The sequence below is a fragment of the Pleurodeles waltl genome, chromosome 6 (assembly GCF_031143425.1).
Source record: "Pleurodeles waltl isolate 20211129_DDA chromosome 6, aPleWal1.hap1.20221129, whole genome shotgun sequence".
Classification (NCBI taxonomy): domain Eukaryota; kingdom Metazoa; phylum Chordata; class Amphibia; order Caudata; family Salamandridae; genus Pleurodeles; species Pleurodeles waltl.
Genome location: NC_090445.1, coordinates 52,129,514 through 52,155,134, shown reverse-complemented (window position 1 = coordinate 52,155,134; position 25,621 = coordinate 52,129,514). Strand labels below are relative to the sequence as shown.

General features: G+C 46.3%; 1 protein-coding gene across 1 annotated transcript in view; it reads left to right on the top strand.

The window, feature by feature from the left end:
• Positions 1 to 25,621, top strand: part of LOC138299178 (complement C4-B-like) — a 541,079-nt gene that overhangs the window by 467,777 nt on the left and 47,681 nt on the right. Inside the window, exons 32-34 of the mRNA XM_069237273.1 lie at positions 1,650 to 1,743; positions 12,782 to 12,947; positions 22,850 to 22,940. Coding sequence (XP_069093374.1) covers positions 1,650 to 1,743; positions 12,782 to 12,947; positions 22,850 to 22,940 — 351 coding nt within the window. The remainder of the gene's footprint in view (positions 1 to 1,649; positions 1,744 to 12,781; positions 12,948 to 22,849; positions 22,941 to 25,621) is intronic.

Here is a 25,621-nt window from a genome sequence, read left to right as displayed (position 1 = left end):
AGCGTGGATGTTTTCTGGGGAGAAAACCATGTGGATTCACAAGGAAGGGAAAATAGTAACAAAGCAAGTAGGGTGGGGCGGTTTGTGGTTAGACCCAAGAAGTTTAATGATTATATATGCGAATGAAGATGGCTGGCTGGCTTAAGACCTATGTTTCACATAGTGAAATAACATGATTATAGATGAGTTAGGTGCACCAGTTAAAAATAATTTGGTAATGTATATTTTGTAACGCTTATGTTGTGTTTAAGATTTTAGGATTCAATAGAACATTATATTGTTATGGTTTATTATGCTATAGGAAGGGGGATGTGTTGTGATGGAACTCACTTGTGCAGCGCGATGTGCGCGTTCAGCCCATCGTGCTGCACGAGAACAGTGTTCTTGTGTGGGAACGTTGGTGGGAGGCAGTTGAGAAGGACGAGGGAGAGCTAGGAGACCTTCCGTCTCCTACCCATGTGTGTTGTGTTTACCAGGAGATATTTATCAATAAACCGTGGAGAACTCAATTCCCTACAATGTTGCGCTGCTTTTGAAAAAAATGACACGCACGAGTAACGTTTTACACATAGCGCGCGTTGCCAAAGAAAGTCTCGTGCTCGGCACCTCGTTAAATAAAAACGCACGATATGCCGGCTTATAACTCTGTGCCCCCAAAATCCAAATACACTTACAATGTGGTGTCACGCAGGTCAGCTTGTAGAAAAACTGGAATCCTTTTAATCCCGAGGCTGGCAGGAACCTTAGAGAACGTAAACGAAGTGCGGCAGGAGAAGTCCACAGCTTGCTTCATCCTCGTCGCCACCTTTGTAAAGACGGGCGGTCACTCCTCGATTTGTTCAATAGTAGAGGTTTTATTGAATTGTCGAGGTTTAGCAAAGAAGTAGGTTTCATTTATGGAAAAAGAGCACAGAGTCCTGGTGTGAGCAACTGTCTGTTAGCTTCACATGGAATCCAATGACATCAAGAACTTACTATGTCAAAGGATTCCATATGACAGACAGGAATTCCAGACCACGTCATTACAATCTTGTCAGCATCTGCCTTAATGCTGTCCTTTATGTTTTCTGTCACACTGTAAACTTTGCTCTCACAGACTGTGCACTGTGTGAGGGACATGTCTGCAGCCATTCTTCAAGCCATGGGTCCGGAAAATGAGGGAAATGCTGACCATCACAGCTCTGCACTCTACCTGCTAGGCAGGAGATAAATCAGAGGTGAGGTTAGCTCCCTGTACCGAAACACCTTTCTGAGTTCCATGCAGGAGGTCAGCTAGAGGCCTCAATCTCATCTTTAGCAACAAGGAGTGCTGCCTCTTTGTTCTGGTATGTCTACAGTTTTATATGAGAAACCCTAAGGAGATCTATTGCAGCCTTAATGATAGCCACATATCAGGAATAAGAGAGCTATCCCAGCTCGAGCACTGACAATGAAGGGAATGGAAGTGAGTAGAGGCATTCCCAGGTGCTGGTGGTCAAGGGAAGGGTCATGAGCTGACTCAGCTCTGGCATTGGTGGTGAGGGAAAGGGCATGACCAGATGTGTCAGCTCTGGGAATGGTGGTATGTGGTAAAACTACCAAAAGACAAGTTCTTGCCTCCCAGTGTGAGACACTGATGCCTTATTTTTTTCCTTTTTCTGTTTTTTTAGATTCAAAGACTGTACAATGTGATGCAGGTGGAGAACAACACCTGCCAAGAGCTGAATTTGGAGATCGAGCTGACCGAAGATCTCCAGGAGACAGGTAAGTGATGCTGTGCCCAGGTCCAGACTGAGAAGACACCACTATACTCTGACTCTGAGGCCACTATCACTCGAGGAGTGAAGTGCTCTGGGCTCACTCCAGTGACGTACATTTCTAGGCTGAATATTTACTAGTCTGACGGTGCACCATTTGTGCCAAAGGTGCTCATCTGCTCCACATTTAGAGAAACGACAATGTTGAATGGACAGTGTAAGAAGGTTGTTGTCAGACTGAAGATGGACTGTATTAGTATGCGGGAACCTCCATTCCTACATGGTATTCTTGTGCTGATGACTACTAGTTCTTGACATCCTAAAGCGAAGCAGCCTAAACCACGACTCCCGAACAACGAAGTCGTGGACAGCGAAAACGGAACAACGCTTTTGTTAACTACGACTTCCTTGTTCGGTGCCTTAACCACGCATGTGCTGAACCACGGGCATGCGTGGTTAAGGCACAGAAGAAGGGATTTGGCTTCGGAGGAGGACGTGATCAGGTAAGTGGGGCTGGGGCTGTTTTAGGGGCAGGGGTCGGGTCAGGGCATTTTTAGTTTTTGGGGGTGGGGGGGTCCGGGTGGTTTAGGTTCAGGGGTGGGGGAGGGGAGAGGGGAATTTTTAGTTTTAGGGGCAGGGTGTTTTTAGTTTTAGGGGCGGGTAAAGGGTCGGGGTATTTTTAGTTTTAGGGGCGGGGTGGGGGGATCGGGGTATTTGTACTTGTTGCGGTGGGGGGTTGGGGTATTTTAGGTTTTACAGGTGGGGTGGGGGGTTGGGGTGGTTTTAGGGGTGGGGATGGTGGGTCACAGTAATTTTAGGGGCGGCAATGGGGTGGTTTTAGGTTTTACGGGTGGGGGTTGGGGTGGTTTTAGGTGCCGGGTGGGTGGTGGTGGTAATTTTAGGGGCGGGTTGGGTGTTGGGGTGGTTTTCGTTTTTAGGGGCGGGTTGGGGGGTTGCGGTAGTGGTGGGGGTAGGGGGGTTGAGGTAGTTTAGGTTTTAGGGACGGGGTTGAGGTGGTTTTAGGTTGTAGGGGCAGAGGTGGGGGGTTGCAGTAGTTTTATGGGCAGGGGTGGGGAGTTGGGGTAGTTTAGGTTTTAGGGGCGGGGTGAGGGAGTTGGGGTGGTTTTAGGGGTGGGGATTGGGGTGTTTTTAAATTTTAGGGGCAGGGTGGGGGTTGTAGTAATTTTAGGGGTGGGGTGGGGGGTTGGGGTAGTTTTAGGGGCAGGGGTGAGGGATTGGGGTGGTTTTAGGGGCAGGGGTCGCGGTAATTTTAGGGGGGGAGGGTGGGGGGCCAGGGGGTGGCATGGTGCAACCATGCATGCCGTTTATGCATGCCTTTACCAGAATGCCTTTACAATGAAAAATCGTTGTTAAGGCATTAATGGTAAAGGCATTAGTGTTACCAACGCAGTCGTTGTTCCGACCGCGTTGTTCAGACATGCGTGGTTCCAGCATGCATTGTTCCGACATACATTCCATCCTAAACCCTAACCTGGTGTAAGGAGCTGCTTGGTAGTGGTGACTGGCTACTTTTTGACATGTCCAGAATTGTAAAGGGGGTGAGTCCACTCCCCATCGGTGTCAGGGGTGTTTCTGTCAATGAGAACACTTTGAAAATAACGGGGCAAAAAGCCACTCATCACAGTGCCAGTGACTCATTGTTCCTCAGCAGGGTCATCCCTCGTCAGAGGCTTTTTGTGAGTTTTTCTCCTCACGAATATTTTGTAAGAAATTGGCTCAATAGTACATTTTGAGTTACAATTTTCCTAAAAAAATGGATTGAAAATCGTAGCAGGCAGGTTGTATATTTAAAGGTTTTCTTTAAACATTTTATTTCAGTTAAATCTCATATTTATTTTTTTAATTGTCAATTGGTTAGATAGATGATTTTGATTTGTATGTTAATTGATTTTAATAATTGGGATATTAAATATATTGTTTAGGCTTTTGTATAATCGTTTTATAGTGAAATAATGTATATTGTTATTTTTTATATTAGTAAAACATTTTTCTGGTTGTTGGGATTTTAGGGTGATAGGTTGGTAATTATACAAATTATATAATGTTAAAAATATTATTTTGTTCATGTTCACAGATATATACTTTTTGTCCTTATTTTATATTATACATATTTTATTATTTTAAGAGTGAGGATAAAGTAAGTCTGAGCTTTTAAAACATGTTTCCTACTGTTGTCTAATCTGAAGTCGGAATAGCAGTTCTGACCATTTCAGTCTAACACTTTCCTTACTGTTGTTGAGATTTGAGTGAGGATAGTAAATCTGACCCCTCCACACTCCCAACTCTGTCCCTACAGTTGCTTAAGTTGGAGTGTGAATAGTAATTCTGACCCCTTCAAAGTCCATCACTTGCCCCACTGTTGCTCATGTTGGAGTGGGAAATGTAAATCTGACCCCTCCAAAGTCCAACACTATCCCTACTGTTGCTTATGTCAGAGTGGTAATGGTAAATCTGATCCCCCCATATTCCAACACTTCTTCTACTGTTACTTATGGTGTAATGAAAATAGTAAATCTGACCCTTCAACGTCCAACACTTTCCTGTTGTGGAGAGAGGGAATATTCTATCTGATCCCTTAAAAAGTCCAACAAATTCCCTAATGTTGCTTACGTCACAGTGGTGTTAGTATATCTGATGGAGATTTCTAACTGCAAACTACAGGGATCAAACCATGTTGTGGCTGTAACCGACAGATGTCCAAAACAGACACACATAATCTGTCTATGGTGCCTTGGCTCCAACAAGACCCAGCGTCACCAATCTGTGTAGGTCAAAAATGCGCTGTCGATTGAAGTCGAAAGGTGCAGTGGTTCCAGTCAAAGTCAAGGATGCAGACACGCTCTCACCCGAGGCAACTCCCATGTCCGATCGTCATCGAGGTCACAGGACTTAGGTAAGTCAGAGAAGTCCCATAAGAACATAAGAAATCAAAGCATTGATCTCAATCATCCTGTCAATCCCACCATTCAGAGTCCCGCAATGCTGCAGGCACTACTAGGACACAGAGTTGTTTTCCTGCCACTGAACCTATTTTGACACTGTTGCCATTCCGGCCTCTTCCCAAACGGATGACATCACAGCAGTTCCAACAGCTGTGGGTTGCCACTGACCAGATTTCAGTAAATTCGGAGTGAGGCTGAGGTACTTGACCTTATGTTACCTACCCAAGAGGTTAACACCAACGTACTTAGGGAGGTCCTCAACCCAGAATAATACAACAATGAACTTCTGCTCCTCTTTAACGAGACTCTGACTGATGTCCTGGTAGGCACCTGAGCAAAAACAGGATGTTCCCCCTCAGTGAATAGGCAAGTGGCGAGGCAGCTTAGGCCTGCTACTGGAGACCCAGGCATTCTTAGCAGCATCCTCCTCCAGCGAGCGTGGTGGGCAGCCGTCTCAATCCAAAATCTTTCAGTACCGCTCAACCTGACACAGAATCTGAGAGGATGGAGACATTTGTGAAATGAATGTTCTTCTATGCCAGCCTCGCCCTACGCTTCTTCAGCACAGTTTGCATCCTGTACAGATATGTGAATGAGTTGTGGAACAGAGTGGAGGACATCATGCTAGATGTCCCAGACGAGCTCCATCCCTCCCTACAAAGGCTTGTCTTGGACGGACAGGACGCTGTGCAATATTCAAACAGATCCACTCTGGACACTACTGATTGTCTGGATTTGGTAGTTTGTACCAGTTCATACCAGCCTGGTGCCTAGGCGCCATGCTTTTGTATTTGCTCCACGGGCTTCTCATCCAGTGTTCCGTAGTCCCTCATAGACATGCCCATCGATGGGTCTAGGATTTTTCAAGTGAAGGCGGAGTCGGCCATTAAAAGGTCACCGCCTGCTGTCTGATCTTAGCTGCAGCATTTCAACAGTTTCCCCAACAGCAGCACCGCTTTTGAGGCTTCAGCAGGCTCTACCAGCAGAGGCAGAGACAATATGCACCTAAGCAACAACCGGCCACCTTTGGCTCTTGAGGTGGAGGCTAGGGATTTGGATGTGACTGTCCATGCCCTCAAGGGCAAAGAGCTAACCAAACTCCAGCACCTCCCCCAGCACCCACAGCTGCAAATCATGCAAAGCCTGAAAAATAGATATTTGTATCCTTGATATTTTTGGCACTGATGTTTTCGTTGCCAATGTGATTTCATACAAGGTAGCATATTCTAAAAGTTACACTAATTGTGCAATCTCTGCCTTGAGACAACAGTTATATATAGTGATGAAGTTGTCATGCAAAACTGTAGATATCTATAATGAAATGCTTCCATATGAGGCATGCCATTTAGCTCTAAATAAATGATCTTAGCAACACTTTTCCAAACCCTGAATAAATTATCACTCCAATGCCAGGTTTAAAAATATTTTAGAAATTGCACACTGTCGCCAAACTTGAACTGATATTTTTGTGAAAATATGCTCATTTTGACCGTAAACACTAGCTGCATACATCTCCTTGTCATTTTCTGAAAGTACATTTCCTGTTCCTAAATATAGCTTTTAATTTTCAATGATCTTATTTTCCCAAACTTTAGCTTGTAATTTTCTGAAAATGCACACATAGAGGGTCGGCCGCCAGGGCCACCGACCACGGGAGCACCGCCAACAGGCTGGCGGTGCTCCAATGAGCATTCTGACCGCGGCGGTTCAGCCGCGGTCAGAAGCGGAAAGTCAGCGGTCTCCCGCTGACTTTCCGCTGCTCTTTGGAATCCTCCATGGCTGCGGAGCGCGCTCCGCAGCCATGAGGATTCTGACCCCCCCTACCGCCATCCAGTTCATGGCGGGAAAGCCGCCATGAACAGGATGGCGGAAGGGGGGTCGCGGGGCCCCTGGGGGCCCCTGCCGTGCCCATGCCAATGGCATGGGCACGGCAGGGGCCCCCGTAAGAGGGCCCCGAAAAGTATTTCAGTGTCTGCCTTGCAGACACTGAAATACGCGACGGGTGCCACTGCACCCGTCGCACCTTCCCACTCCGCCGGCTCGATTACGAGCCGGCATCCTCGTGGGAAGGTCGTTTTCCCCTGGGCTGGCGGGCGGTTTTACTGGAACCGCCCGCCAGCCCAGGGGAAAACTCGTAATACCCGCCGCGGTCTTTTGACCGCGGCGCGGTAATTTGGAGGGCGGGATCCTGGCGGGCGGCCTCCGCCGCCCGCCAGGGTCATAATGAGGCCCATTGTGTCCTCACACGCCAGTTTTTCTTTTTCAAATGCTCTTATTTCTCTCTACACTACAGTTCTAAGATAACACCACCATTGTGCCTTCAAATGCCCCAAATATATTCCCCAACAATCAGCTTGAACTTTTTAAGTCCCCTTATTTACTGCACTTCCCACCTGAGCAGGATGTGCTTCACATTACCATGTGCAACCTCACATGCTGAGATGTAGTCTTCCATGCCTGTGCATTCCCACCACAGTTATGGGACGGCCACAAGATGTAATGGAGGAACCATCAATACAGTTCTACAGATTATAAACTTGCTTTAGGAAACACACCCAGGTACCACTGCCCCTGCGGTAATCATTTTCTTTCTTATTGACATCTTCTTCAGCAGTGCCTGACCTCTTGGGATAGGAGACAGCTCCCCAGCCGCTCTGCAGCCTTCCATCTTCAGCAGCCAATTGCAGCCAGCTTTTCCCACCTCTGCCACTCAGTCTCCCGCCTCCCACGCAGGCTCTGCCCACCCACCAGGACATTTAATGCAGGTTGCAGCGCAACCGGACTGAGCAGTGCCTGTCCTCTTAGTATAGGACACAGCTCCTCAGCTGCTCCGCAGCCTTCCATCTTCAGCAGCCTGTTCAAGCCAGCTTTTCCCGCCTCTGCCGCCCAGCCTCCCGCTTTCCATGCAGGCCACGCCCAACCACCAGGACATTTAATGCCATTGCAGCTCGACCACGCTGAGCAGTGCCTTACTTCTTGAGTTAGGATACAGCTCCCCAGCTGCTCCCCAGCCTTCTATATTCTGCAGCCAGCTCCAGCCAGCTTTTCCCACCTCTGCCGCCCACCCACCAGGACATTTAATGCAAGTCGCAGCGCAACTGTTCAGCCGGCGTGCGCAACGGGCACTCCACCAAAGGTGCACCAAAAGCAAGCCTCGTCCGTGCCTGGACCACACCCTACGCTTGGACCCCTGGCCCTTGCTCCTTCCACTGCTACTCCTCCAAGGAACTCCAGGACCAGAACACCAGACTGCGCAACACCTGCTGCTTCATGGCCTACCCACACACCAACAAGGGACCTTTCAGCTGCCTACACTGCCTTTTCTCCTGCAACACACACCTACTGTCGCTCACCAGCGCCCACAGGGCGCCCTCACAAAAGGGTACAACTCACCACAAACCTCTCCAGTGCTTCCTGCTCAAGTTCGCTGCTTATGCAAACACGCCACAGAAATCTAGGATACCATCACCACCCTTAACACAGACATCACACTCATCACAGAAACATGGATCAACCCTTGCTCACCCCGACATTGTCATTGCTCCGCCAGCCTGTTACAAGATGCTTTACCAGGACCGCATCAACAAACTCGGCAGGGGTATCACCATAATTTTTATGGAATTCATCCACTGCACCACTACGGACAATGACCAAACCACCCTCATGGAACACCTCAACTTCCAAGTCCAGACCAATGCCAACACCACCATTAGAGGTTCCCTAGTATACAGCCCCCCAGGCCCTTGGCTGGCCTGCTGCAACGCCATTGCCAACCTCATTGCACCCCTCGCCATCAACTCTCCGGAGTATCTCCTACTCAGCGACCTCAACTTTCACCTCGAGTCCCCCAACGATGCAAACTCCATCGGCCTCCTGGAGCACCTCAGCAATATTGGTCCCACCCAACTGATCACCAAGCCCACTCACAAGGAAGGACACATGCTTGATGAAATCTTCACGTCCAGCGATCAAATCAAATTCACCCACGTTACAGATCCCATGTGGACCGACGACCACATGATCCATTTCCGACGCCCATCACTCTGTCGCCAAAATCTGCAACACTATCCGCCGCAGCTGGAGCAAGTCACTGAAGACCTATGGACACAAGCCCTTCAAACATCACAACCCGCACTGATGACTGACCTCAACCAGGACGACAAGAACTTCACCTCCTGGATTGCCAGTTGCGCCGACAAAGTTGAACCGCTGAAACATAACAAATCCAACATCTCCTCCAAACTAGCCATCAGGAACTCAGAAACATCAAACGCAGCTGATACCGACTCAACAAAAATGGAGCACAACCAAGGACCCTTCGGACAGAGCAGCCTTCAAGGAAGCCCTCAGGACCTATCACAACTGCATCAAAGCAATGAAGAGGGCAGCCATCTGCCAACCGCTCCAAGGAACTCTTCAAAATCCTCAACGAATTTGCGAGTCCTACAGACACAAAAAACATCATCCATCCATCCCACGAACTCTGCGACTCCCTGTCAAACTACTTCCACAATAAAATCTCCACCATCTACAACAACTTCGACCCCTAACCCGATGTCTCCAACCCGGGAAAACCTTCCTCTAGCAGCACCCACCGGCTATGCACTCACTGTCTGGACACCAGTCACCACACAGACCACAGCCACCATCATGGCCTCTCTACATTCAGGGACACTCACCAACCCCTGCCCCCACTGTCTCTTCAGCCTCGGATCAAGCACTATCAGCTCAGTACTGACCAGCATCCTCAATACCTCCATCTGCACCACCTCCTTTCCTGATAGATGGAAGCATGCTGAGGTCACCCCCCTCCTCCAGAAGCCCTCCGCCGACCCCCCACGACCTCAAAAATTACAGACCCATCTCCCTGCTACAGTACTCCACCAAGGAAATTGAAAAAGTCATCAATCAACAGCTCACTGAACACCTAGAACAACTGTAGCTTCCACCTGCTTCTGCATACTCTGAATGCTTCGCAGAACCTTCAAATGGATCCCCACTGACGCAAGAAAAACAGTCACTCACACACTCATCACCAGACTATAGCAACGCCCTCTACGCTGGGATCCCCTCCCAATTACTCAAACCTCTACAGACCCTACAGAACAGTCATCCTGGATCTTCCTAGACGCTCCAGCATCACCCCCACACTTCAGAGACCTTCATTGGCTCTCAATCCAGAGGAGTTGTCAATTCAAAATCCTCACTCTGGCCTACAAAGCTCTACACAATCAAGGACCGACCTACATCAACCACAGAATAAACCTGCACACCCCGCGAAACTGCTATGCTCTGCAACACTGAACCTCGCACACATCCCCTGCATCCATTGCACACGTAGCGACGGCTGCTCCTTTTCCTACAACACAGCCAAGTCCTGGAATGACGTAACCCTGCACCTCAGAACATCTCCATTCTTAGTGGTCAAGAAATGGCTCAAGACATGGCTCTTCTACAGAGACACAGCACCCTCAGCGCCCAGAGACCCTTAGGGCTGACAGTTGCCACTCTTTACAAAATAATTGATTGATTGATTCTTCATTGCTTGAATCTCTTAAAGTTTGTAGCACTGGTAATGAAGCCCAAGGACCACTATATGCTAAAACGCATGAAGCCGTACAGGATGTCACAAATAATCACACTTATCAAAAATGTCTTATTACATGAAAGGAATATCTAGCATACATGATATATTGGCACCATAATGCCAAAGTTAGCTACAACAATGTCAGGGTGAGTATTGCAGTGAATGCACAACCTAACACTTAAGATGACTACCATGAGGCTTGAGCCTCCATAACAAGATGCTGTTGGCTCTGACAGTTTTCTTGAGATAAGGCAGCTGTGGAACTAAGTGAAGATTTGTCGATGCCGCAATTCCATGCAGAAGTACGTTTTTAAACAGCGGTGCTGTCTCCTTTGCGAATCCCTCACTACTGGTTTGACTGCGTTGTTTGCTCCGAACAGCAAGTACGGTCCTATGAATAGCGCCAGACAAGAAGGCGGCGATCATGAAACCCTGCAAGCTCCGACCTCTAAAGCTGTATAAACATGGTTGTTATTGGTTTAGTGCTGCTGTTCATGTGACACGATTGTCCAATCAGCAAGACCGTGGCCTGCAGATTTTTTTTTTAATCATCCTGTTGCTTTTGAGGAAGCTGCAAACTGAAAATTCTATGTCAATCTAGATAACTCATGAGCTTGCAAACAACTCACTGAATGCATCCCTCACATGTGCTGTTAAAGTAATTAACAGACATCACTGCAATGCACAAGTTTGTTGATGAAGAAATATGTATGTGAGGTTAAAACTGGTCACGTTGTGTACCACTGACACTTATTTAAGTCATGGCATGTGTGTCTCATGATTCATTCTGGGTCACAATTCACGTGTTATGGGTTCCATAGCACGTAAAATCCCTTCATGTGCTTTCATTATCAGACAGAAGGTCATGTGATATTGTTTCCAGTGATGCCATCATTATGCTAATTAGTGATGTTATCATTTGGATAACTCTACCTCTTTTTGGTGAGAGAACGTCAGCAAGTATGCTTCCACTATGTGCTAATGAGATTCTTTCTTTTGGGTAAAGTCCCTGATAGGCGTCATTTCAGGTAGAACATTATGGGATCGTTGAGAGATGCAGGAAGCAACGTGAGACAGTAACTGCGTGCAAGATATGACAGCTTCTTCTGAGACAGATATTCTCAAATCTGGCTGGCTGGTGGATGCAGTAGGAATTGAAATATACATCTCTCTTAATATAGCCATTCTCAGTGGCCGGATACTTTGACTGGGTTATGTCGCCTTTTCTATCTGTCATAAAACCACAGGCTTGGAATAGGGGCAGGTTTAGAATTTTGTACAATTAATAATCCACCACCGCCCAATGGCTGTGGTGAATCCACTCTCAAGAATTAGCATCAGTTGAACCATTGATGGGAACATTCCAGATGCTACAGTGCATTTTCCAGGCGAGATCCGCTATTGGTAATTTTATAGCAAATTTTACATCATCAACCACCTCTGAATCCGACTCTGTCTTTGCTACTGCAAGTGGCTATGTGACACTGGTAGCTGATAATTTGTAATTATGCCTCTTTCCATGTTGTGCTTCTGTTCTACTGTTGTTGCTTAAGGGATAAAGTACCCTCTGCTGTACTTTATAAGGATATTGCAAGTCACAGAGGAGTTCCATAACCATATAACGGGACAAGGTTATGGAACTCCGAGGTGACTTATCACGTATCCCAGGGGGTACTTTATCCCATATAATACATGGTAACACCATTACCTTTCTCATAAACCTCTTAAAACTTTAGTGCGTAGCTCTTTCATGTGAAAGAGAGTATGTTTGCAAACATGAAAAATAAAAATAAAACTTTCAGTGCAAAATTGAACACATCAAAAACCATTTAGATGTTTGTTACAAAAAGATATTTCACAGTTCAATACACGTCAGTTTCAAAAACTGCTATTGCTTGAATTTGTGCAAACATGCAGAACGTTGCCTTAACTTTTCTATAATTATCTAAAGAGTACAAAAAAGAAACATGTTCTTTCTGCTTGCCACTGAAATACAGCAGAAGAAAGAAAGGCAACACTTATTTTTATTCTCTTCTAAAAAGCTACTTTCATTAAGCTCCGCGACCTGACCTGCCTTTCACTTTGGCTACTGGATCTGACAACAGGCATTGTGATGCTAGATCTCGATTATTACTGTCGAGTTCTGACATCTTTTCTTTTTTATAAAAATTGTATAAACGACGTAGAGTTGGCCAATGGGTCATTCTAAAATGAGTTCAAGACTACAGTTGCACTATTTCTCAGAAAGAGTCTCATGGCTTCAGATCTCAGAGGCTTCTGAGTGTCACGAGGTAAAGAGTTTCCCTGTAAGCCTGGGATGAAACTCCTACAGGTAAGTGTTTGTTTCTGTTAGTACCATCCATATCCCGATGTGTTTCTATTTGCAAAGGAAAAGGCATGGTTTCTGTTTCTAGTTCATCACTTTTTGTGATGATGAATAACAAGCTACTTGGCCAAGCATCACCCTATGTACTGAGTTTGCTTCTATTCCCCAGTGCCTCCTGATGATTACAATGATGACTACGATTACAACCAAGGTGATGAAGTCAGTGAAGAGCCCTCTGCCAGGATCCACTGGCACGACCTCCGCAGCAGACGTAAGCGCCAAGCCGTACCAGCCGAAGGGAAAGCAAAGGAGGTGGTGTATATAGTGCATCTGTGGTAAGTAGAAAGAGAGCTGTGTTGCATTATTGCTGTAACTTCATAGAGTGATGTGTAACATCTATCTGCAGTAATCAACTGGAGTGCTGCATTACATGTCTTTGGTATGTGCATGGCGTGCTGTGTAACATCTGTCTCCGGTAAGGATATGGAGTGCTGTATAAGTTCGCTGATAAGCTGACGGAGTGATGTGTGTGATCTGTCGCTGGTAAGTGTATGGAGTGTTATGTAAGAGATGTCTGCTTAGGCCTCTGGAGTGTTTTGCATCACCTGTCTGTGATGAATGCATGGAGTACTGTGCAAGCTCTGCCTGTTGTAAGTGCTGTGTAAGTTTTATCTCCATTGCTATGTAAGATATGTATGTTAAAGCCTATTGAGAGGTATGTCTCATTTGTCTGTGTAAGTATATGGAGTGTCTTGTTACATCTGTCTGGTTAAAGTGTATTGGATGCTATATAGGGTCTGTGTCGTGAGTGAAGAGAGTGTTGTTTTTGGTCTGTCTGTGGTCAGTGAAGTGTATACATTGTTGTATGAGGGCTGGCTGTGTTAAGTGCATAGAGCTGTGAAAGAGACCGGGTTGTCATAAGTAAAAGAAACACTTTAGCAGATCTATATGTGGTAAGGCAGAAAGTGCTGTGCTAGGTCTGTTTGATGTTGGTTCAGGGACAGAACCTAATGTCTTGGCTTCCGGTATTCTATAAGAGTATTGAGGAACACAGGAAAAGAGAAGAAAGAAGGGGAGTGGTGTATGGGAAAAATGTATGTGTGAATCATAGGAAATTGTCATAGCTTAGTTGTATAATATAAGCCCTTTTGACACTCTGCTTAGTTTTTGTTGCTAGTGACTTGTCCGCACCCTCAGTGGTGCTCCATCATAGGTTGTCTGATGCCCCTGCAACCCTAGAGGATAACCAGACTTTTTACAGGATGAGTTTGACTGTAAACCTCATGCGTTTTATCCAATATGATCATTAAACATCTATGCCTGCTTCCTAGACTGGAAAGCTGCAAGATATCCAAAAGCGAGAAGATAACAGTGAAAACAGAAAAGTGAAATCCTATTGTATGATGCTGCTGGAGATACTTGGCTTTGAGCTACTATTCAGGGGAGCCTTTTTGCTGCATTGCCATGTGTCAAAAGAAAAGAGCAGGAATGCACCATATCTATAAGACACTGCACATTCTTGTCCTTGTCCCCTGCGCTGGTGCACGTAGGCGACCTCACCCGCTTCGGGCCTGCCACACCACGTGGCACTGAAGAGTATGCTGAACTGATGGAATGGATGCCATCACCTTTTCACTTCTGTCCTCGGTGCTACTCAAAATTTCCCCTCACCAATCAACATCTGGTGTGTAATCTCTACCTCTTCCCCGATCACCAGGAAGCTACCTGTGACACCTGGAAATCCTTCCGGTCGAAGAAGACCCTTTGGGACCAAAGAGCTCGTCAGTTGGAGATGGCGCGCAAGACTCCGGATGACCCCCCTGGACATCTTTGGAAAGGAACACACCCAGGATATCGAATGCCACAAGGTAAAATCCACACAACTCGTGAGGACCGTGGCTCCTCCCTTGCAGAGGTCACCAAACCACCACTGCCACCAGGCCATGCTGGGATCGGAAAAACTGTTTTGGCTTCCCCACCCTCTGGCTTAGCTCTGAAAATAGTCAAGACCAATACACAGTCTTCGGCTTTGACCTCTGACACCATGTCCAAGACACTTCAGACCAATCTTCAGCCGGAGTTCTTTGGTACTGACCAAAGTGCACTGAATGAAAAATTTGGTGCTGAAAACCACAGAGACAAGATCTTTGGACTAGAAGGACTCTATAGCCAGTCTTCAGCTATGCATTTACCTGTGGAACCCATTTTGGAGATCATAGATGCTCGACAGCACTGCCTTTATATTCAGAAGGGTACAGGGTGCATTATTGCCTCCCCCTATGTACTTTTCAAGGGGAAATTCTCCTTCGAAGAGGCTTTGGACACTTCTCCACCTCCAAAGAACCTTACCAAGGACAAGGCTTTCTCCACACCTACCAAGCCTTCTCCACCTCTTCCACCTTCTGCACCTCCTCCACTCTCTGCTTCTCCTCCACCTCCCACCCCTCCTCATTCACCTCCTTCACCTATTGCAGGAGATTTTACACCTCAGGGATCCCCAGTACACACTGGGGAAGATATGGGTGGGACACAGCAGGACCCAGATCCATTGGACATGTACAACCCTGATCCCATGTTAACCAACGACCCAGATTTGTACCCCGCATGACCCTCCCCACCAGAGGATGGCGCATCCTATCAACAGGTAATAGCTCATGCAGCCACTTTCATAATGTTGAACTGCATAGGGACCCAATCGAACAGCACTTCCTGGTCGATACCCTTACAACTAAGCACAGGTATATACAGTTTCTACCCATGCTCCCTGGCATGATATGTCACGTAAGTGAAATGTTTCAAGTACCTGTCCACTCTAGGGTTATCACCACTAGAAAAGATAAGAAATATATGTCTGCTTCCACTGACCCGCTTTATATCAGGTCCCTCCAGACGCCATAGTGGCCACCACTGTATGGAAAAAGGCTACTAGTCAGGCCACAGGGGACTCTACTCCTCCAGATAAGAAGAGTGAAGGTGGATGCCACTGGCGAAAGGGTGACTGCCCAGGCAGCCAATCATTGGCATATCCCGAATTCACAGGCCTTGCTAGTGAGATATGACCGTGCTCTGGGATGAGATAGAGGGGCTTCTCCAATTTCTCCCAGATGAGCACTGGAAAAGAAGAAAGCAGATTGTTTCAGAGGGGCAAACAATCACAAATAATTCCACCCGATGTGCCCTAGATGCTGCAGACACAGCTGCATGCAGTATTAACAGTAGTGTGTTAATAAGGAGACACGCATGGCTTCAGTGCTCTGGGTTCAAACCAGAGGTCCAGCAGGTGGTGCTCAATATGCCCTTTGACACAGAGCAACATTTCGGCCCGCAAGTGAACGCCACCCTTTAGAAGCTGAAAACAGAGACCATCACCTCAAAAGCCATGGGTGCTCTTCAGTCCCCTTAACAAAGGGGCAGCCTATAGAGGCAATAACAACCGGGGCAGAAGAGCACCACCACCCAAAGCTCTACCTCCACTGCAAAGCAGTGAATACCTCCATCTTTACCCCCCCACTCCACACCAGTCAGGGGGCAACTTCAAAATTTTCATCCTGAATGGATCAACCTCACCACGGACCAATAGGTCCTTTTCATTATCCAACATGGGTATTGTCTGGAGCACATCACCATGCCTCCAAACATTTCCCCTTGCACTCACAGACTATACCAAGAGCATCTCACACTTCTCAAACACGAAGTTCAATCCCTTCTTCTTAAAGGGGCCATTGAGCCTGTCACCTTAAAAGAACACGGATCAGGAGTATATTCCCTATACTTCCTCATTCCCCAAAAAGACGGCTCTCGCAGGCCTGTTCTAGACCTCAGACCATTAAACCACTACATTCTCTCAGAACACTTTCACATGGTTACTCTTCAAGATGTTATTCTGCTTCTACAACAAGGTGAGTTTATGATGGCCCTAGATCTAAAGGACACCTATTTCCATATGCCCATCAACTCTGCACACCCAAAATACCTAGGCTTTGTGGTTGCAGGCAGACATTACCATTTCAAAGTCCTGCTGTTCAGAGTCATGACTGCTCCCAGAATCTTCACAAAGTGTTTATTAGTAGTTGTCGCTCATCTCAGAAGGCAAAACACACACATGTTCCCTTATATAGACGATTGGCTCATCAAATCCAGCACACTACGATAGTGCCAATATTGCATTCAGATGACAGTGGACCTGCTTCACACACTGGGATTCATAATCAACTTTATCAAATCTCATCTACAACCGTTTCAGATACAGCCTTATCTAGGAGCTATTCTCAATGTACAGTTGGGGATAGCATACTCCAACCAGGCCCTCGTTCAGAGTTTTCAGTCTGTTTCTCCCCCAGTTTTAGGCGAATCACACATACACAGGACTATCCTGCACCTGTTTGGGATGATGAAGTCCTGCATTCCCATCCCAGACTCCATATGTGTCCCCTGCAGCAGTGTCTGTCATGTCAGTGGTCTCAGTCACAGGGTCATCTGGAAGATCTAGTGTTGTTAGACCGCCATACTCACCGCTCTCTGCAATGGTGGAACACCACCAACATGTTGAAGGGGTGGCCTTTTCTGGACCCTGTGCCTCAGATCATTCTGACCACCTACGCATCACTGATGGGTTTGGGCACTCATCTTCAAGATCTCACAGTACAGGGCTGCTGGGATCTCAGTCACCAATCCCTACATATCACTTACCTTGAGCTTTAGGCAGTCTTTCTGGCCCTGAAAGCATTTCTTCATCACATGTCTCACAAGGTTGTCTTAGCTCGCATGGACAACATGAAAGCCATGTATTATTTACAGAAACGGAGTGGGGGTCCCAATTGTCACAGCTCTCTCAGACAATATGGAAGTGGGCTTTCCACCACTACATTCACCTGGTGGTAGAGTATCTCCCAGGAATGGACAACAGCGTTTCAGACCTGCTAAGCAGGATGCAGCTACAAGTCCTCAAATGGGAACTCCACGCTCAAGTCCTTCAAAAATACTTCCTACGGTGGGGAACTCCTCAGATAGACCTTTTTGCCACAGCAAAAAACGCAAAATGCCCAAGCTTCACCTCCGGTTATCCACACCCTCCATCCAAGGGCAACACTCCATGGATGAACTGGTCAGGGATATTTGCTTATGCTTTTCCACCTCTCCCTCTCATTCCATTTCTGGTTCAGAAGATCAGACAGACATCTCACACCATAATCCTGGTAGCTCCCACTTGGTCACGTCAGCCATGGCTCTCCACACTTCTGGACCTCTCAGTAGTTCCCCACAATAAGCTCCCCCACAGGCTGGACCTTCTCACTCAAAATCAAGGACAGATCAGACATCCAGACCGCAAGTCACTCAACCTTGCGATATTCCTGAAGTCATAGAGTTTGGTCTTTTAGAATTACCTGCGGAATGTATGGACATTCTCAGGGAAGCTTGTAGACCCACAACCATAGCATGTTATGCTGCAAAATGGAGACGTTTTGTATGCTACTGCCAACCCAAACATATTAATCTTATTAAAGCTACTGTCCAAGACATCTTTTATTTGCTACACTTACATAAATCAAATTTAGCTCACACCTCCATTTGTTTACATCTTGCAGCTATAGCTGCATATCTACAGACCAGACAACATACTTCCTTGTTCAGAATCCCAGTCATTAAAGCTTTCATGGCAGACCTTAAAACAGTCATTCCACCCAGAGTGCTTCTGGCACCATCCTGGAACCTCAATATTGTGCTTTCCAGGCTCATGGGCCCTGCATTTAAACCACTTAATTCATTCCCTCTTCAGTATCTTCCTTGGAAAGTGGCGTTCTTAGTCGCTATCACATCACTCAGATATGTTAGTGAGATCCAGGCCCTAACCTTGGAAGAACCTTTCTTCCAGATCAATAGGGATCAGGTGGTCCTTTGCACAAAAATGGTTTCTCAGTTCCATATCAACCAGTCCATTGAACTACTAGTCTTTTTTTTGCAGCCTGACTTAGTTGCGGAAAGAGCTCTACACACTTTAGATGTTAAAAAGCACTTATGTTTTACATTGATGGAACTATAGATATTAGGAAAACTAAACAGCGCTATGTAGCTTTTTTATCACCTCACAAAGGCAGTCCAATATCCAAACACAGCATAGCTAGATGGATAGTAAAGTGTATACAAACTTGCTATGCTATAGCAAAAAGACACTTACCTGGTACACCTAGAGCACATTCAACTAGGAAAAAAGGAGCCATTATGGCTTTCCTTGGAAACATACCTATAGCTGGCATTTACAAAGCAGCTACATGGTGTACACCACATACAATAACAAAGCATTACTGTGTGAATGTGTTACCACATCAGCAAGCCAAAGTAGGTCAAGTTATGCTACAAACTCTTTTCCAGTCAACTACAACTCCCACAGGCTAGCCACCGCTTTTATGGAGGGAATGCTTTACAGTCTATGCAGAGCATGTGTAGCTACAGCCACACATTCCATTGAACTGAAATTGTTGCTTACCCAGTAAGCATCTTTCATGGCATGTAGTGCTGTAGATTCACATGCGCCTTCCCTCCTCCCCAGACGCCTGTGGCCATTTCAGTTGCTTTATACTTGTATATAATTGTAGATATGTAGTTACATTTGTATGGACATCTCTTTCTCTATACTTTGTCTATGCTCCTTTTCCACCTGCCTGTGGGAATACAATCTAACAAAGGAGTCAGTGCCCATGGGCACTATCACCGAGAAGGAGGGGTCACTCGATCCCGTGACTCGAAAATGCTTCTTTAAAGAAAAACAACTTGCAACACTCGGGACCCAACATTAGATGGTAGGAGTATGCAGAGCATGTGAATCTACAGCACTACATGCCACAAACAGATGCTTACTGGGTAAGTGACATTTTCCTTCTCCTTGTTGAGCCATCCTTACACCACCCCTGGGGTAGCATAGGAAACTTACGCATTCCCAGGTTTACCAAACCTTGTTAGTCTGGGAATGCTTCACATTCCATGGGTGTCGCATGGGAACACCCACAGCAACACACATGGAACGCCCCTTTCACGCAGAGTAATACGTGAAAGGGGGCCATATCTACAAGGCCATGTAAAGCCACGCAGCCTGCACCACTGGTGTGTCAAAAAAAGTGACACATCGGCAGCTCAAGCCGCTTCTAAATTAGACCCCTAATGCTTTACCTATTCCCTAAATCTCTCTCTCTCAACCTGCTTCCAAAGACCTTGCAGTAGTTGGGGCTCTGAAAGGCCAACCTTGATGTGACACAGTCGACCAGAAGAAATCCTTTGTGACTCAATGCAGGAGTAAATGCTTCAGTTCTACTGCTGGTCTCTGGCAACGTACTCCTGCCCCTTTTCATGGTCCTCGGATGACATTACCTCCTTTACATCTTACCTTCTTTACCTCCTGTCTGTTTTTTTGTGGGGTATTCAAGCTGATTCCAAAGGGGCACAATTTCAGCAGAATTTAAATCCTACTGAAACCTGGAGTTAGGCAGTTTATCCACAAAAAATGCTGTTTTTGAATATCATTTTTAGAGTTATTAATGATGCATGCTTGTGGAACCTCAATCTGATACTTTTCATTTTGGTTCACGTACCTCTAGCTGAAGACCTAAAATGTGCTGAAAGGTTTCACTAACCTTAGCTGACCTAGCTAGTGAATTATAAGATCTATCATGTCCTAATTCCTACACATAAGCACATGGCAGGCATGCATTTATAGCTATCTTTCCTACCCATGATACAGTCTGTTATCCACATTAACTAGATGAATATATCCCTTAAATGTTTATGGTGCATTAAATACGTAAATACTTTGCAAGGATGAAATGTGTTCCTTGTAAATACTTTTTATTTCTTGTAGCCACGAGGCATTAATTCCTCAGTAAGGCGATAAGTTCTGGTAGCCCCTATGCCCTCGGCTGACAATCTTATTCCTCTCTATCTTTCTTTTATCTCTGCCTATTTGTACTTGTAGTGTAGAACAAGAGAATAAGAACAAGAGAAATAGAAAGAGCTATGAGAACGAGTGTGGTGAGTCCACTGTGCACAAGATCCCTGTTCCCAACAAATATAACACTTACTGTGGATCCTTACCTGTGGATCAGGCATTCCCGCATTCTTCTAGCTAATCTGTTCAATCAATGTTTCTAGTTTGTTTTTGTGTTATTTGTTCTATGTATTTAATTTAACAAAAAAAGTCACACTGGAAATTAAAATAGTGGTACACATTTAGGCTCATTACGACTTCAGCGGTCTTTTGCACAGAAGTCTTTCCACCGCCATAGCACTAGTACTGAGGGATTTCCACCACAATTTGGGCGGCAATCCACCAGTAGTCTTGCTGGCAGTCGAAGGCGCAGGGGCAGTTCCACCAACGGTCCGCCCCGTCAAACGACTCCACCAGCTGTATTACAGGCAGTAATACGGCCTGGCGGTGTCCTGATGGAGGGGCGCTGCCGGTGGTGGAAGTGCCTGTTCGCGATCCTTGCCGGACGACCTCCTTGCGGCACAACGTAAGTCGATTGTCCGACAGGGGAGGGGGTTGGGAGGTTGGTGGGTGTTGTGTGTGCGTGTGTATGCATGTGTGTATGGGAGTTTCTATGCAGGTTTGAATGCGTGTATGGATGCTTGTAAGTGAATGCGCGTATGGATGCTTGAAAGTGAATGTGTGTATGGATGCTAGTGAGTGAATTTTTGTATGGAAGTGTTGGTGAATGAGTGTATGCGGGGTGCATGAATGAGTGTGTGCGGGGTGCATGTGTGTGTCTGTGTGTGTGCGTGTATGCAGGGAGGGGGGCGCTGTACTGTTAGGGGGGAGGAGGGCGCTGTTCTGGTAGGGGGTGGGGGATTCTGGTATGGAATGGGGGTGGGGGTTCTGGTATGGAAGGGAGGATGAGTGATATTAGGCTTGCAGGGGGGGTGGGGAGTCATCTGCCAGTGACAGGAAAGACATTTCCTGTCACAGGTAACGTTTCCGCCAGCGTTTTTGTGGCAGTGCGACTGCCGCAGAAACCCCGGTGGAAAGCCGACTTCTAATACCGCCGGCAGTCTTCATTGGACTGCTGGGCCAGAGATGCTAATCTCAGCCCGGCGGGTCTAACCACCCTGGCGGTAGGAACGGGTAAGTACCAAACTCGTAATCTGGCGGTCATCAACGCCGGCCCGTCGATGGTGGGAACGCGAGTATGGCGGTCAGTAGACCGCAAGACTCATAATGAGGGCCTCAGTTTTCACGGCCCTACTGACTCACTTGAACTTTGCCTGACATCATATCATTAGTGATTACTCATAGTTTTCAACAGATAATGAATTAATCTATTAAAGTGAATGTGATAATACATTTCTATTCACAGTATGTGAATTATAGCCATGGCCGATAGAAGGTAATTTTAGGAAGTAAAAATAATGAGTAATTCAAGTATAAAGTGAAGGGGAGTGGCTGCTAAAGAGCTGGATTTCCACTGTGTAAAGGGTACTGTCAGTGTGTACTGAGGATTTTCTCTCTTTCCTATTACATACACATAGCTAGGGGTGGGTGAATGCACCAACGGCATGCTGAGCGTGAAATCCCCTTTGGGATTTCATTATGCCCGAAATCCCTGCAGAGGGTGGTAGCTCCACTCCAGTATAAATGGGGTGTTCAACAGGGCATTTTCACTATTGTGATTGGTTATAATGTGATGGAACAGATGGGTCTAAATACAGGAGGTATGTTTATATAGGTTAGCATGTGAGACAGTAAACAGTCCACTATCACTTTCCTGCATATACATAATCTTTCTATTCACTGGGTTGCTTCCCCTGATTCATTCTTCTCGTCTGTCCCACCCACTATGCAACAGGAGACTTATATGACAACTACAGCAAAAACACTGACAACGCCATTAAGTTCTACTGTTTTGTACGGGATTCATCCCGGGACGAATATATGACTGTGATGAATGAATTGCCTTATTTGATGTGAATTTGAAATTGAAAGACTTTATCAAGCCTTGAGAAAGCCCCAGGTTGACAACCATGTAAGGGGCTGTCTCAATAAACAAATATTTGAATGATCAATATGACTACGACCATGGTTTCAATGTTTCTAAACATCTGAATACAATTCTCAATTTTGAGGTGGTTCCACTTATTTTTCTTTAGTACAGCAAAAACACCCTCAGTTAAATGTAACTTATTTTTTCTCTAATATAGTTTTAAGAAATGTGATCCTACATACCCTACCTTCTCAAAATGTCTTTCTTTTCAGGCGTAAACAGCAGTCAAAGCAGTCTGGGATGGCCATTGTTGACATCACCATGTTGAGCGGCTTTGATCCCAACCTGGACGACCTCAACGAGGTAACTGATATAGGAAACTTGCTTATTAGTAGCATGTGTCACTGTAGATACTGATACTCAATATACTCCTACCATCAAGTGTTAATGCCAGATGTTTTCAAGTTGTTGTTTTTCAAAATAGCTTTTGAGTCACAAAAGCTATTTTGACTCCAACCTCAGTCCATGATGCATAGGACAAATATTCCACCTCAGATTGTTTTCTTCCACCATCGTGTTCAGGCATTCAAGTGCAAGCTCTGAAACCAATGGGCTGGAATTTTCAGTGCCAACCATAAAGACTTCGACCCCAGTGATGAGGAAACAGTTCTGAACCTTTTTAGTGCCAGCTACTGAGCTGACATGTTTGGAGGTGATGCAAGAGAGGACTTCTCGCAGGACTGTGACCAGGATCCTTTCCCCTTCGATGGGCACCATCGGGCTTCAGGTTGTATGTACAGAATGACTGTCGGAAGGTGTTACGGAGAGAGCACCCTTCCAGTTCTGCCTTAGGTGCAACACAAAAATCTCCTGGGCAGACCGACATACTGTGCCTAACTTGGGCTTATTATCTGAGCACTGTATGGCTGTCTGCACCACCCGTAAGGAATTTTGGTGTAAGAAGACCCTTTGGTGCCATAGAGAGCGGTGCTGCATGCACTACTAGGCGCAGCACCATGAATCACCCGAGACACCTGACATCGTCAGGCACTGAGGAAGAATAAGCAGGCCCTTCAGGTGTTCCACTAGTGCAGGGGTAGGAGAGCCCAGAAGTGCCTTACTCTGAGGCATGAGAGTCAGAACCAGTCCACACCCAGGCCCCTAACCCTTCTTAAAAGCAAGAGAGTTACTTCAGTTACTAAATCTTGAAATTACAGCTCTAGAGGGAGCGCAAGTCTCAAAAAGAACTAACTTTTGGGTCCAACTCTGGGAGCTGAAACTACTCAACCCTGAAAACTGGCCTCCTCTCCAAGCAAGCCATTGGCAAAGGGTGCAGAGATGCCCAACCATCACTAGCACTGGGAAACCTGAATCAGAGCTGAATTGCACACCGAGACTACCAGCCAGACCAGCACTGAGGTCATATACAAGTGAGGGTCCAGTCACACTCCAGCTCCAAAAGGTCTTGGACAAGAGACAAAAAGATATTGATTCACCCTTCCACAGGGAAGATCATCACCAAACCTGTTTCACATGAGCACCAATACATGCCCTTTCAGATCTACCAAAAGAAGAGATGAACGTTTGAAGAGGAATCCTTCTTCCAAGCTTCCCCTCCTCCTCTAAACAGTGTCAGGGATAGGAGTAGGACAGGTCTGCCACCATGACACCCTGCACCCAGATTCCCTCCTCCACCCACACCTCCTCCATTATCATATCCCCATATCCATAGTCTCCACAATCACCCCCTCAGTCGGTCCAAACTGACTCTGAACAGGAAGGCCCAAACCACTCCAGAGAACTTTACTTGAAGCCTTTATTGCCAGAGGAGGGGAAACTACCTCTGGGAGGATGCTAACGTGGACCCTTAAACTTTAATAACCAAGTGAAGGCTAGGGATGCCACACCCTGCATAGAAAAGAAATTTAAAGCATACCTAGATGACCTGGAACCTGAGCCACTGGTGGGACACACAGTGATAAAATAAGACTCTGCACAAGTGACCGAGGACTCGTCTCCTTCAGGAAAAGAGAGCAACAGATGCAGCAGGGAAGTATGTGGCACAGGGCCTGCCTCAACAAGGAGGACTGTGAATTATGTTATCTTGCTCTTCCGATAACCACCATCAACACCGTTGGTAGGAAATGGAGGAACTGATCAAACACATCCATGAGACCCACTGGAAAAGACTCTAAGAACTGGTGGCAGAGGGAAAAGTGGTTTCCAATGTCAGCATTAAGAGTGTGTTAGATGGTAGGTGTAGATTAACCCCATTATTGTAGTGCGACACAATGCTTTGCTATAATATTCTGGCTTCCTGCAACCTAACCTTTCTATGAGGAGCATCTTTTTGGCCCTAACAGAAAAAATACCTTGGAAGCAGCCAAAGTGATGGGTTCCCTGCAGACCCCTGCTTCTAGGTTTGTGTTTTGTAACTTTCGGACATGAGAGGTGAAAAAACAGCAACCTCTCCCCTTTGGCAAGGATTGATGCTGGGACAATGGAAGAGGTAGTAAAGGTGGGTCCAACAGGGGTGCTTGTGCCTCAACTAACTATTAACTAACCTAACAGGTGTTAGGTGAGTCCCCTAATCACACAACACCTGCCAGGGGAGGACTGAGGTTTTTCTTTCCCCAAAGGAAGGAGATAACCTCCAACAAATGGGTGCTCTCCGTAGTATGGCAGTTGTACTACCTAGAGTTTCGCGCCATGCAAGCAAACATTTCACCTCAGCCACAACCATCTGCTTTGTTTAAAGGGGAGGAAGTTCAGGCACTCACCGCCCAAGCTGCAATCGAGCTAGTGCCCCACACCAGTGCAGTGAAGGAGTTTACTTCCTGTATATTTGAACCCCAAAATGGACAGCACTCAATGGTCATTCCTGACCTCAAGGCCCTAAATTACTCTATTCTGTCAAAGTACTCCACATGTTTACTCTGCAAGACGACATCTTATTCCTCCTTAAAAGTGCTTTATGTCGAGCATTATAGGCAACACATCAGCACAGAAATGCATTGCACATCCTACCATTTCTAGAAGACTGG